The sequence below is a fragment of the Convolutriloba macropyga genome, chromosome 1 (assembly GCF_964194025.1).
Source record: "Convolutriloba macropyga chromosome 1, txConMacr16.3, whole genome shotgun sequence".
Classification (NCBI taxonomy): domain Eukaryota; kingdom Metazoa; phylum Xenacoelomorpha; order Acoela; family Convolutidae; genus Convolutriloba; species Convolutriloba macropyga.
Window position 1 is genome coordinate 35,680,964 of NC_134468.1, and position 15,420 is coordinate 35,696,383.

The 15,420-nt window shown below is 34.5% G+C and overlaps 1 protein-coding gene across 1 annotated transcript in view; it reads left to right on the forward strand.

Annotated features, from left to right (window-relative positions):
• The window catches only part of LOC142348515 (uncharacterized), an 88,900-nt gene that overhangs the window by 41,324 nt on the left and 32,156 nt on the right, over nt 1-15,420 (forward strand). The window contains exons 3-6 of the mRNA XM_075399891.1: nt 1,982-2,075; nt 6,029-6,186; nt 8,101-8,172; nt 8,241-8,310. Coding sequence (XP_075256006.1) covers nt 1,982-2,075; nt 6,029-6,186; nt 8,101-8,172; nt 8,241-8,310 — 394 coding nt within the window. The remainder of the gene's footprint in view (nt 1-1,981; nt 2,076-6,028; nt 6,187-8,100; nt 8,173-8,240; nt 8,311-15,420) is intronic.

Here is a 15,420-nt window from a genome sequence, read left to right on the forward strand (position 1 = left end):
AATTTTTTTGAGTATCCTGAGATATCTATTGCACTGGTCTCACAAACCGTAAACTGACGTTTATTGAAACAAAATTTTCCGAGAGAAATTAAGACTTCAAGTTTTTGGACAATTTTTGCGAGCTCTCTATAAAAATATTATATCAGTCTAGCACATAATGTGGAGATGACTGATTTTATGCGATTAAGTTATAAATTGATGTTGTGTTGTAAGTTTAATAGTCCTCTTACCATATATACCTTCACTTAATATTATACCGGTTAAACCTATCAAAAATTTATTTAAAGCCAGTTCTTCTAATATGAATTTCAGTAAAAAATTCTCATTTTTCTCAAATTTAAATCAATTTTTCTAATTGAGAAGCACATCATAACAATGTAAATATATAAATAATTGAATAAATAAATGAAAGTAAATAAAAATAAGTAAAAAAAATATAAGATAAACAAATAAATAAATAAATAAACAAATAAATAAATAATACAAATAAATAAGTTAAATAAATAAATAAAACAAATAGTAAAAAAACGAATAAATACATTTAAAAAATATCTCGATAAATAGATATATAAAGTCCCTGATTTCGGTGTACAACCTTCAAAACTTAAATTTTGAATTTGCAGTGCTCTATCTATTGCACCGAAATTTGTCGTAATTGAAGGGATAAAATTCATATTCTTTGAGCAAGCTGTGAAATTTCAATTCTGTGTGCTTCTCAATTGGAAAAACTGTTTGAAAACTGAGAAAAATGAGAAATTTTCACTCAAATTAAGTTTAGAAAAACTGGCTTTAACTAAATTGTGATAGGTTTAACCGGTATAATAATAAGTGAAGGTTTATATATATTGTAAGAGGAATATTAAATTTACATCAGAAAATCAATTTATAACCTAATCCTTTAAAATCAGTCATCTCCACATCATGTGCTAGACTGATATAAAGTTTTTATAAAGAGCTCGCAAAAATTGTCCAAAAACTTGAAGTCTTGATTTCTGTCGGAAATTTTTTTTCAATGAACGTCAGTTCACGGTTTGTGAGACCAGCGCAATAGATATCTTAGGATACTAAAAAATTAAAAGATCTTACATGTCCAAGGTAAATTTTATATTTTTGCAGGACTTTTTTTTTAAAGAATAATGCATTAGTTTGTGCGTTTGTTAAGAAAACTCGTAGGTTCTATTTTTTTGTATTACTCATGGTTAACCTGGAGATTTTTGAATTCTATCGTTTCCATATTCTCACAACGTGAATAAAAGCTGGGTACCCGGAGGTTGGTGCCAGAGTAAATCAGCGCTGAATCAGTATAGACTTTCTGTTTTTTAGGATGACCAGTACTCTGTTCATGTCCCAATTTACACGGGCCAGTCTTGATTTTTGAGTAAAATCTACTCTATGAAAAATAATATGCTCAGCTCAACCCCCACCAACAAGGTTTGATTTATATGCGATTCGAACTTCCGCGTGGGTACTTGTAACATTTAATTTGCCACTAAGCTAACTGAACTTTGTGGTAATTGCCTACAAACTAGCTTTTATATAAATAGTGTGTATACTACTATATTAATTACCAGTTATAAGCTACAAAAGTATGACATTACTCAGCTCAGACTTATTTTAGGGGTAAGAGTAATTTTCAAACTGAACAGGATATGTTTAGCCTAGGCTAAGTCCATGATCTCAAAATAATCATTATGAGACGAAATGAGAAGAAATGCACATAAAGAAGCCTAAATATTCTGGAGATGCAATGTTTCAGAGCTGAATTTAATTTTTACAATTTAAATGTGCTGGTTCAGCGCTTAAATTCTCTGAGATCCAAGTCCGGTTACAGTCAAACCGGTTCATCACGTATTAGCAATTTTGGAAAAAAATATACATGCCTTATAAAATTATACGGCTTATGTCCTTGTTGGATTCGTGTCTGGAGGTAAACAACTTTATTCAACAATTTTGTTGAATGAACATTAATTTTTTCATGCAGCCAACAGCGTCAAAACCGACATGGAGGTGGAGGAGGGGGTGTGGTGGTGGAGACTACTACCCTGGGGGATGGATGCTCCAATCTTATAAACGAGGTATTTAGCACAAAGACTAGACTAACTTACTGTTAACACTTACTTAATAATAATTAGTACAGCGAATTCGAATTATTAACGACAAAAATGGTCTTTTTTAATAAATTGACATGCCAACTTTAAGAGGATGATAGACATAACAAGTTTGAGCCCGGTTTGACATCAACCATAAATGCTTCTTCGAAGCTATACGTAGGACGTGTATGGAGGTAGTGGTTTCTTACACAAAATACGTCTAAGTCATTAATAGAGCTTTTTAAATTTTGTAGTGTCGCTTGTGTTAATTGGCAGCTTTTGATGTGATAAGTTATCTGAGCTGCTAAATTTCTTCGTTAGCTCATTGGATTGAAACTAAACAAATAAAACAAACATTTTTATGATTCGAATTAGCAGATTCATCGTTCGATGCAATGGGACTATCAGGCAAAATTATCCCGACTATGAGTCGAATCAAAGAGAATTAAAATATAATTCGACGTAGTCCACATATGATAGAGCAACAAAAATCCCGAGAAAATCAGTACTGTATCATGCAAAAAGCGTTATGTTTTTTTCTTCTGCTCATGTCAGCTTTTGGAAATTACAGACCTTCATACAGAGAATTTTTTTGGGAAGCTGAGCATGAAAAAACCTTATGCCACTTAACTTTGCATGAATAATTACAGACTGTCATTAAACTTAGTGTGAATAATTCACAGCTTCTATCGATCTGCACATAATTAATTGCCGACTGTTATTCAACGGTGAATGCATTAAGACGCAGAGGTATACCCAAAACTTTCCGCCTTAGTAAAATTGGCTCGAAAATTAGATAAATACAATGATCGAAATTAGGAGACATCCTTTGTATCTTACTTCTTGCAAAAGGGGTTCCACCAATTTTGCGAAATAAAAGAACATTCGGTGCGAAAAGAAGGTAACAGATCTTGAAGCACGTTTCCGCTCAATTTAGGTATCTATTATACGCGCGCATTTTGAGCATGCAATAAGCAATTTAATAAAGAATTAATTGAAGCTTTCAAAGCTTTAAAGTGCTTTAAATATATGCAACCACAAAAACTGATTATTTTCCCGAAAAATCCCTCGCACATCAAAGGCTTTGTATATCAATGTGGGACTGGCCGACTTTAATAAGTAGTAATAAATAGTACTAATAAGTAGTAATAAGTAGTAATAAAGTACTATAAGTAGTAATAAAGTAGTAATAAAGTACTACTAGTAGTAATAAGATAGGCTTAATTAAATAAGTAGTAATTAAGATAGGCTTAATTGCGGACTATATGTGAAATCGAGCTACATTGCGTGCGAAAAATCGATATATAAATGGCGCAGATGCGTGATGCAAGCCCTGCGAAAAATAGGATATAAAGTTTGTACTTGTATTTCGCGGCTAGGAATAGGACACTTTTGCGAACACGGGATTCTAATTTCCCTTCCATTTTGCCTGTTTCTGCTAAAGTAGCTAATTTCCACAATATTGTTCCACTTTCAATGTATTAACATAGTAAAAACGAACACGAGATACAAGCATCGGGCATATCTGCCCGTGACGATTTGGGTATACCTCTGCGTCGTAATGATTAACAATTACCTACTTTCTTTCATCCGAACATAATTATTCCCGCCGAATTATTCTCACTCCGTAAACGGAAAAGATTCAATTTTTTTCTTAGCAACTCAACAGGCGTCGCTGTCTTTTTGTCATTGAGCCAATTTGCATATCATATTCTCTGAACTAGCTAAAATACAGTTAACAGGCTGAGGATTTCTCTCTAGGTCGCTTTTAAAAGACTTTGGATATATGCGGAAGCATCTGACAATAGACCAGGAGAACGTCCCTGCGTGTTCGGGGGTTGTCCGAATCTTTATCTGAATGCTGTAAAATACCTAAACTAACAATGAAAAGGTCTCCGCTATCCTTGCTGAATAGTAGTTGGATAGGGGGAATTTGTTCGGCCGTTGGTTCCTATAGATTTTTGGAGAGTAATTATAGACCTACTCCCTTCTGAGAACAGTAGAGAATCGTTGAGAATCGTTGAAAGTCCTTGAGAACCGTAATCAACCAGGCTGAAACACTTGTTCCTTCGTCGTAGCTTCGACAGCAAGAGACAAATAAAGCACAAAATGCTAGCAGTTCGTTTATACTCTGTATAGACTGAGACTTACCTTTTCTATTCAAATTACTATATCACAGTTTTGTTACTAATGGGAAAACACTGGCACAGTAATGATTCTTTCTGAGGCCAAATTCTGGGACCACACTAGACAGTCATAATCTAACCATCTCTCACTAAATTTGGTGCACATAGAGCGGTGACATCTTGCACTACGCCAATCGCACCTTGAACCGAGTGCTTTTCATAATAAAATTTTGTCGTATGAATTTTGAAAATGAAGTCAAGTAGGCCGAAAAAGTTTGGGATACCGGTATTTTAAGTTGCTCCTGGCGGGCTTCGCCGCGATAACTGGCCCGCGATTTCCAAATGACATCCGACAGCGGATGATAGGCATGGCCATGGACAGCGGTCCGCTGAGGCCCGTACACACTAGATGTCTAAAATTGACATATTTTTGTTTCTTTGGCGCATTGGAATACATTATGCATTATAATACTACGCGCAGTATTGATTGTAACGGCTAACAATGTATTATTTCTGATAGATTACATAACTATTACATAACTTTCGGCTTGCTTTTCTGTCGGCTTACTTTTACTTCGGTTTCCTCTGCATTCGCCTGTAAAGGTATGAAATGCAAACAATATGCTATAACATGTATAAGTGGGGGGGGGGGGGGGGGGGGTTGCAAATGGATGTGGGGGGGGGGGGGGCAATAACAGCAAAGAGCCGTAGCAAAATACAAAGAAAAAAGATATACGGATTGCCTGCAATTTTCTACAACTGTAAAAGTTAGATTCGAAAGGTAATTGTTATATTACACATGACAAGAAAAGCTCCATGATCAACGCTCTGTTAAAATTAGACGTTCAACTTGAAAAGTTCAAAAGTTGTAATCGTCTAGATTTAGAGCACTTTTTTGGCACCGTTTAGATGCACTCAATTGTTTTCGAATAGGTTAATGTTTTCGAACGTAAAACTTGGTTGAAAAAACTGCAGAGGAAAGGATATACTTTTCAATGAGGTAAGCTGAAAAATTTTCCACAAAATAGGCCTAAAAGTTGACGCAAAAGAGTAAAAAAATTTTCAATTTCAATGATTTTTCAAGAACAAACGACATCAAGGACAAAAATTGGATCTGTATAAATCAGTGAAAATGAAGAAGTCATAGTCGCAAAAAGAGTCGATGGAGACAAAGTGGCTAATTCGTGGCTAATTATGGAAAATTTCGAGGGAGTGATTTGTAGTTGTTCAATATAGGTCTGTCTTAGCATTGAAATATATATATTTTTTTACTAATTGTTGCTTATTGCTATCTTTTGCACGCGTTTTGTTGCCATATCATGGTACATTAAGTTTCCCAGCGCAACTTTTGAATGTTAAATTATAGATTTTCGTTATACATTTTTTCAACTTGCTGTCGTTTTTCAACTGTCGTGAGAGGAGAGATTTCTGCTACAAAAGTTTTTCTAGATTTCAGTGATCTAATGGTTTTCTTCGGCTCGTTATATCAAAAAAGTGTTAGTGATATGGTGCCTCAAGTTGATGCATTTCTAAGAATGTTGCAAGAAAGCGGTTCCCTTGCAGGTGTCTTAAAAGAAAGATATTTATGTATATTCTTGCACGAATCATGCAAGTTCTTACAAGATATTGCAAGACAATCACCCGTACGGTTTCTGGCTAGGGTGTGCAATAGCCTTGTGATTTCTGTCTGGTTTTATGGAAAAATCTCAGCAGAGAAAATGAAACGGTAACTGTTAGTAAGATAAGTTATTCGTTATTATTGCTAACAAATTTGTGTATGTTTCTTCTGCGCATGTGTTTGTTATATTTTAGTGGGGAGGCGATAAAACATCTGCAGTTGTGATCTACTTTCTGTCCATGTGTGGTATTATTCTGACTGCAGCTGCCTTCTTCGGCTGGCCAGCTCTCCTCCCCTACATCTATGTTGTCGCCATGCCCATATTCCTCGTCATAAGAGTCGTATACTATTTGTCAGTACTTCATTTGCTTTGTAACCACGATGAATTTCTTAGTAACCTTAATAAGATTACCTATGGTTCCACATAAGACATAAAATTTCCATATGATCTCGTTATGTTTTCTAAGTTCAATATTTGTATTATTAATAGGGGCGCAGCTTAGAACAAGTTCCGTTGATTGATCGAATATTGCTAAGCTCTGATTACACCGAAACGGCTATTATTATTATCACTACTTAGTAGAATAGCTTGTCTTTGTGGACAAAAACAGAGTCCATAATGTCTTTCACATGCCTGATAGCAATCAATTGAGCCCAATGGTGGCCGCCGTATTGGCCGACAGGGCGTTTAGCCGACAATCAAAAAATGAGAAATTTAACCGACAATTTAAGTAAAATGAGCAATAAAACTTATTTTAAAGCTGTGATTGGCCAATTTAAAACACTATTTCGTAAGCGGACAAGTATACCGCAGTTTTTTCATCAACTAGTGTAACGAAGATCTATCCGTGGCCGGACCGTATTTTACCGAATCTGGCCATGTCTCGCGGGCCATGGCCATGCCTCAGCGGCCCGTGGGACTTGATATGAATCTATCACAACCAAACTACTGATTTATGGACCAATTATGGACTTTTATGACCAATTATGATAAAACTGTCGGCTAAATTTCTCATTTTGTCTTTGTCGGCTAAACGCCCTGTTGGCCAATTTTCCTAGCACCGAGCCCACCTAGATTGAGGTCGCGCTCAAAGTCGCCTCTGATCAGACCGTCCCAGACAAGTGGGACCTCTGATCAGACCATCCCAGACCGAAGTGACCTCTGATCAGACGAGAATGCGCTCGAAGATCATTGTGCGCTCGAAGTGCGCTCGAAGCAGCCTCTGATCAGGTGAGTTCCAGACGGAAAAGACCCCTGATCAGACAAGTTCCAAACCATTGTCCAGACGAGTTCCAGACTATTGTCCAGACTAAAGTGCGTTCGAAATAGTCTGATCAGAGAATGATTTTAAACATGAACAAATCTCTCAATATCGTTATAATATATTCATTTCATATATCATTTTATCAATCTTATATTCAACTAACAAAAAACCAATCCTGAAAGTATTGTTAATGAAAGTAAATCGAAAAAAAATGATCAAAAAAATTTACTGAGTATGCCATTTTTTTATGCTTTTAACTGAAAAAATGAACTTAGACAGTTCTGAATAAAAACGTCTTGATCTACTTTAATTTAAAATCTTTTCTTGAGGGGACCGGCAGTTATTATCAGCTGGACCCCTTGGTTCTGATCAAACCCATCAGATTTTCAGATGAAGTTCCGATCAGAATGCTGTTTTATTCTTGTCTCTTACCTGAGACAACTAAAGTCAGTAAGAAAACAAAAAAAACTTTAAAAAAATGTCGCTCGAATTGGTCTCTGGTCAGACTAGTGTGCGCTCGAATCGGCCTCTGATCAGACTTGTGTGCGCTTGAAACTGCCTCTGATCAGACCGTTCCAGACCAAAGTGACCTCTGATCAGACCGTCCCAGAACAAAGTGGCATCTGATCAGGCAAGTTCCAGACCATTGTCCAGACAAAAGTGCGCTCGAAGCCTTTTCCAGACCATGTAATTCGAGCGCACCGGGAACATGTGTGCGCTCGAAACTCGTCTGATCAGGGGTCACTTCGGTCTGGCCACCTCGACCTGGGCAATATATCAAATGCGTTTTGAGTAGATAGTGTCAAAATTGCTTCATAAACGAACTCCTTTCTCTTTCCACTATTAGTTTACGCGTTAATTCTGACGTTCCATCAGGGAACTCTATAGCCCTTGTAGCAACTTTCGAATAATCGCAGAAAAAAATATAAGAAACTTCAAAAATCAGAGTAAATAACCCCGAAAGAAAATTGCGGACATAAGCTTTTGTATGACTATTTTAGTTCCAAAAAATGGCAATATCTATTGCTGGACGTGTCCCTCTTCCTTCAAATCAACATGTTTGCTTTTCTATGGTGAGTTTCACTTTTTACTTTATTAATACTTGTCTACAAAACTACAAATCGTATTTTTTCTACCTCAGGGCTGGGACTGAGAGTGTGAGGTATGCTCAAATCACATTTGGACTGGCATACGGAACTCTACTCTACACTGTTAGTTTTTAGTTTTCGTGTTATAGTTGCTACTTTGTGTCACTTTAGATCAAGTAGAAGAGAAATTATAGGTGGATTTTTTGGAGCGAGCAGATGTGAAGCAATTATTTGTGTCGTGATCGGACAGCTGAAATGCCTTTCCATGTATTATTGTGTTGTCTTTTAACCCTAAAAATACAGTGGACACCAAATTTTTTGATAACTGCTAATCTTTCCTGCCCCTTCGAGAAATTGGTTAATATTATTTTCCGAAAACATAAAAGACAAGGAGAATATCAACAAAAACTTCAAAACCTACAATTTTGTTTGAATTTTTTCCCAGTAAATAGCGATAACAATTTGTTGATATCTGCAACTAATAATTATATTCAGAGTTAAATAAATCTGAAGTTTCAATTGAAGACTATTTTTCAAAATGGTTAGTTAAAACATGTGGATTGCATTTCTTTTGAAACAGTATAAAAATTTTGAGGACATTTTTTCGGTTTTGATGGAACTTATTAAGAAAAATTTTTTAAAAAAACAGGAAAAATTGTGAAATGCTCAGCCTCTGTAAAAGAATTCTAACAATCGACAAATTCTAAGAATCGTCATCTCTTTAGAGGTTCCTGTGACCATTATAGAGAACTCTCTCAATTTTTTGACACAGTTTTTTTCTGCTTTTCTGAAAAAACTATTGATTAGGTAGGTAAGTACTGTTGATTGAATTAAATGGTTGAAACTGTTGATTAATTTCATAAACTATTGGCCAGAAGTTAAGTAAACGTTTATACAAGAAGAACATAGACAGTCAACGAAAACTTTGGGAAAACAAATGAGATGGCAAAGTAAAGGTCAACAGATAGAGATATCAAAATTTGAGGCACTCGATTTGCGAAAGATTACTTCAAATAAATGGCAAAAAATTCATTAAAATAGGCAACTAAAATACTCTTTCATTAGATCATAAAATAACTGCTTATTGGGACGCAAACTAGAAGAGATGAAAAACTGGACGAATCTCATGAAACCAATGATATAATGATAGTTTATTTAAAAAAACGGAGCCTGAGTCAACAAGATCCTTTGATGAAATGGAAAAAACTTTAAAGTTATACAACACATGTGTGGTCTGTTAAAATCATTTGTTGTAAAAACCGACAAAACTGGAAATCAAGCTGTTTAATGTGGCAAAAACTCGCATTCAAAAACAGCAACATTTTTTTCTCTCCACTTTGAAAGCAGATTGATTTAATCTTACGAACTGAACTACTACGCTCACGACCGCAGTCTGATTAAATTCGCTAGTCTGTTTTGATGTCTCATTGAAATCAAGTTCTCGAAAAAATATTAAAATATCTTAAAAAAGACAGCGTACCCAACAAACTCAAGTCACTTAACTTGTAACGATAATTATTACCACGTTGTAATAATTTTGTTAATCGCATGAAGAGATGTTTTCTGAATGATAAAGCTTCCTAAAATTTCAAAAAATTGAAAAAGTGTTCTAATTTTTCTGCAAGATAAAAAACGTTGGGAGAAGAATTTTCAAATGAATCGTGAATTTAATTCTTAGATTCCTTTACAATTTTTTAGGAGATAAAAGTTTAGACCTTTATTTGGTTGAATTTTGAAATACTTTGCGAAAAAAATTAATAAGTGACTTGACAATAAATTGATTAAATACAAAAAATGGATATTTTTCTTACCTTAATTTTGCTTCTCCTTCATTACTAAGAAGTCAAAAGAATTTTGTCTTGGCTGAGTAATTATTCGTTTAAAATATTAGGAAATATCAAGCAGATTAATTCCAGTCAGCTGCTAGTGCGGCAATCTGGCTCCCCCAATTAAAAACGGGTGTGAATAATATTTGGCTTTGGCGATTAATTTTCAGGAAATATTTTCGTTTTTGCTTTTCCTCGGCTTTTATTGCAATCTGAATTATTATTTTCTCACATAAATTTGTCTTCAAAATATCTTCCCATGATCACAAAATTCTCCAGCCGCTCGTTTTTTTTTGTTTCTACAAGAATTAGGTTTCTGAGCAATCTGGTTGAAAACTGTAAAAATATTGAAAATGTTGTTTGTTTTGTTGTTGTTCTATTTCAAAAAATAGTAATTTCGGCGAGACTTTTTTTGCTAAAAATTGGCATCAGTTAACTAAAAACAATTTTACTTTACCTCAATTGGCAGCACCTAAAACTCACCTAGTACTCGATTCCATTAAAAGAATTGTTTAGAATCATATTATTAACTTTCATTCTGTTCCGTTTTTTTAAACATTTGGCATATTTGCTGTGATAAGTTTTGTCCTAATTCAGTCTAATTGTTGAGAAAAACCTGAACAATTATCAATGAAAAAGTGAAGCCGTTTAATGTTGTTCGAGAAGATTTTATGACACATAGCAGTTGAACATTTTGTATGTCAACGAGGAAGGTACCAAAAACACGTTGGCTATATCACAGCGTCAGGAAACCGACATCTGTAGTGTACCTGTTTTATTTTTGAACTGAACTTATTTTGTTCCTTAGAACGAACTTTGTCTCAAGTGGCCCTCTCGAGTCCATCCAAGCCCATATGTTGGGACTTTATGTTGATTTGAAAAAAAAACTGTAAAAAAGAATAGTTGTCGAGAATGCTATGTCAAACTGTGAAAAAGAACTTACATCAAAAGGAGACGCCAAAAAAAGCAGCAAACAATCATCAAATGGACGTTGACCTCAGAACAAATTACAATTTTTTATGATTTACCTCTATAAATTTGGAGAAAATTTAAATGTTGGCATTCGCGTTGCTGCAAAACTGTTACATAAATGAAGTTCTTGCCAGCGTGGACAGAAGAACTTTCATTAAAGAGACTGAAGCATCGGACAACAAAAAATTAAAACTAACCAAGGACAAAAATCAAAAACGGATGATCTATTTTTGTAATTATATAGCATTACAACCGTTAAAGAGGTTGAAGATTGAAAAGAGAGTATAAAAACGCTTCAAAATAGGACGCGCAATTTTTTCTCAAAAGTCTGGATGACTCAAAAAGTCAGTGATATTTTTTTAAAATGTATTTTAAAAAATCAGTTAAAAACTATAAAATTCAAATAAATTCAGCTTATGATGGCAGTAGCTTCATCGCAAAACTAAATTCAGAGTCAACAACTACCCAACACCTGCTTATCGAAAAACCCAAACCCTGGAAAAAACAAGGGACATGCAAACTTGAGCAAAAAATAACTTCTCTGAAAATTGAAGATGAGATAAATTGAATAAAAATGCTTCATTACCACAGTATTCCACAATTTGTTATGGTTTTGTGGTAGTGAATTTGAACATGATATGATGACAATGTGTGAGATAATTCCATTACGAAATAAGTCTGAAAATGAGGCCAAAAATAGCATCATAAAAGAGTTCAAGCAAGTGTTCCGTAAGCAATCAAAAGAATCGACAATCAAAAGAATTCCATTTACAAGGTGATTCCTCTCAATCAATGGATTAAAAACTTCAAAAACATTAACCACATTGCACTTTTTGCGTGAATGCCCATTTAAACTATTCAAATGGTATCCAATTTTTTTGCATGTGTATTTACTGCCTTTTCTAACAGGAAATGTTTCCTTAGTTACAAGCAACGTCGAAAATCTTTTGCGACGTTTCAAAGCCAAAAACGACCTCAACTTCACCCGCCAAACAACAATAGCAATTATAGTGACGTAAATGTTAAATGTTATCTACGAGCTTTGTGAGAACTGTCGGACATTGTAAAATAATCACAATTAAGGCAAATTTGATTCATTATCAGTTACACTGGTTGTATGTTGCAATATACGCAGATTCGATGCTAAAAAAAACAAACAAATCAAGCTGAGCGGAGGTGCTATGTTGCTTATTCCTAAAGTTTTTAATTCCAACCAAGATGTGATTTATTCGCGAAATAGGGAAAACTTTGGAAGCATTTGGATTGAAAGCAAAAACAATTCGAAAAACAGCTTTTTTGTTGCATCAGTTCATAATGCACGGAAAATAAATTAGTAATTTCAGCTATTTCAATAGGTCAAATAACAAGTGAAAACAAAATTCATGATAGTTTGGAGAAAAAAATGTAAATACCTCTTTGAGAAGGAAAAAGCGTTCTTAGATAACTTTTTCTTGCCATACCCCGGTCGAGACCGAATGATTAACTTGTAAGAACTTGCAAGTTTCTTGCAAAAGATGGTTAACTTGTAAGAATTTGCAAGTTTCTTGCAAAAGATGGTTTACTTGTAAGAACTTGCAAGTCAAATGATTAACTTGTAAGTCGAATGGTTATTTTTTAAGAATTTGCAAGGCGAATGGCTAACTTGTAAGTTTCTTGCAAGTTCGTTCCGGTCGAACTCAACTCCTATTGGTTAGTTCAATTTAATATTCAGTCATTTACCGTAGAAAGCGCGTGGGAGTTAGTTGCTCTGCTTGGATAACAAAATACTAAGTAGACAAAATGGTTACTTTTTGAAAATTATCAATTCATGAGAGTTCGTTTGGCAACTTCATAAAAAAACTTTAGATCTCAATTAGCTTTTTCACGGTAGTTTTTATTAAAATGTTCCCAAAATATTGACTTCGATTAAATTTTCAAATTCATATGTCATTATTTTCTCAAAACAATTTAGTGGCCCTTCATTTTTATACCCTTTTCACACTCTTCCAGATTCTATTTTTTCCGACCATCCGTTTACATTCAAGTCTTGCAACGTTTTATTTACGGTTTAGTGCGTATGTGTGTATGTGTGTGTGCGTGTGTATGTGTGCGTTTATGTGTGTGTGTGTGTGCGCACGAGTGTGTGCGTGCGTGGTGTGCGTTTGATGTGTGGTGTGTGTGCCAATGGCTAACTTGTAAGTAACTTGTAAGTCGAATGGTTAACTTGTAAGAGCATTGTAAGTTGAATGGTTAACTTGTAAGAGCATTGTAAGTTGAATGGTTAACTTGTAAGAGCATTGTAAGTTGAATGGTTGACTTGTAAGAACTTGCAAGTCGAATGGTTAATTTGTAAGAACTTGCAAGTTTTTGGAAGAAAAACTTGCAAGGCGATGCATCGCCTTGTAAGTTTCATCCAGAAACTTGCAAGTTCTTACAAGATAACCATTTGGCCTCGACCCGGGTACAATTAACAGTCTTGGTTCAAGCTACTCCAAGGATCAAAAACTGGCAACAGTCTATTTAAATAAACCATTAATGAATGACACCATCAAGCTAAGAGCCCATTATTATATCTTTGGGCCATATAGCAGAAGACATCGTTTTCCAATTATCTGTATACTGGTTGGCTGAAGCATCAGAAGAAATTTGTTGACAAGCAAAAAATAAATTTGATCACATAAATTCTTCTAAATGACTTTTCTGTTACTAATATAATACAATTATCCTAGCAAACGTTCTACAATATGATGATAGAGAAAATTAAAGATTTCAAACCCCAAAAATATTTCTAGTTTTTCGTACGATTGTTTACAGACTTTGTTATAATTTGATCTTTAGACCTGTTACGAAGCAAGAATTACACGGTTTTCATCGATCAGCTCATCCTAGCGAACCAGTTGGACCTTAAACAATTTCTGCGTCGACTCTAAAAATTGGTGCAAAATTCCTAGTGATACAGAATACCATGCTTATTAAGCACTGTATTGGCCGAAATACGTTTCCAATGGAACTATTCTAACTTTTCTCTCCCCAATTTTTAGGAAAGGGAACCCGGACAATCGTAAAAAATAGGTTTTTCTGTGTTGCAAACGTGTTTTCTAAATCTGCTGAAAAGCTTAATTGAAGCTAAGTCAATTCACATATGAACAAAGACAGTATTTTATCTGCAAGGCAATTTGGTTTTTGGAGCTGTTCCTTAACACAAGACACTTTTTTTTACAGAAACTGTACGCTCGGCATTTGATTACAAAAACTTTGACTCAAATACTCTTCGAGATCTATATCAAACTTTCAATTTACTTGATCTTGACATACTGTTCTGAAATTGCTCTCACTGAATTTTGGAAGGAGTTGTCTTCAATTGATACAGAAATTTGCTCAAAACCGAATACTTGTTGAACAGTACGGGTCTGAGTGGATTGAACACAATCAAAAAGTCTTCGATTGGAACAATCGCATTAAAATTCGCTAACAGAAGCCTCTTGAGTCAAGCCCAAGAAAAACTGACAAAAAATGGTAAACCAACACTCGAAAAAAATAAGCTAATAATTGGTGTGAAAGTAGGAAGAGATGTAAAAGAATCCGCTTGTTTTTACTTAAAATCGTGTCCCAAGTTTGTTAGCTGTAATCAGTCAATAACTTAACATATTTATGTCGTGTAATACAATTTGATCAGTTCTACATTATTTGAAGTCGCCTCTTTCTGGGTCAACTCTGTGAGGCAGAATGAATGTGGATCTTCCCTCGGTAGCTACTGAGATTCCATAATTGTTCCGAATCATTTTATTGGGTGAGAAAATATATGCTCAATTGTTTTTTATTAGGTCAATTTTGCCGATCGATATATTCATCATACAGAGTTTTGAGTAGTATCATTAGAAAACTTGTCAAGAGTAAAAGTTCAATTTAAACAGATTTTTTTTCTAGAAACTTCTCTTTTCCTGCCAGTTCAGAAGGTTTTAAGTCTTATGAAGGTAAGCCTCAATCGCATTGTTTTAATGGCATTTTCGTAGTTTTTTTCAAAATTTGGATCAAATAGGCTGAAATTATAATGAAATTATTGAAGAAAGTGACGCTTTCGGGTAAACTCTTAAAGATAAAAGAAAATTTCTGAACATATGAACAAAGACAGTTTTTTATCAGCCGGGCAATTTGGTTTCTGAATCTTTTCCTTAACACTAGACACTCTTTTTTACAGAAATTGTACCCTCCAATTTCGAATACAAAAACATTGACTCCAATGTTGAGTAAAATTTTGATTTGAACAGATTTTTTAAACGTCTCGGCTTTTCTGTTCACTTCGGCGGATTTTATTTCTTAACAAGAAAAATCTCAATTGCATTATTTTATTATCATTTTTTGTAATTTTTGCCAAAGTTTGGATCAAGCTAAAAGTATAATGAAATTAATGACGAATTTTTTTAAGGTTAACGCTTACAGATAAAAGAAAATTTGT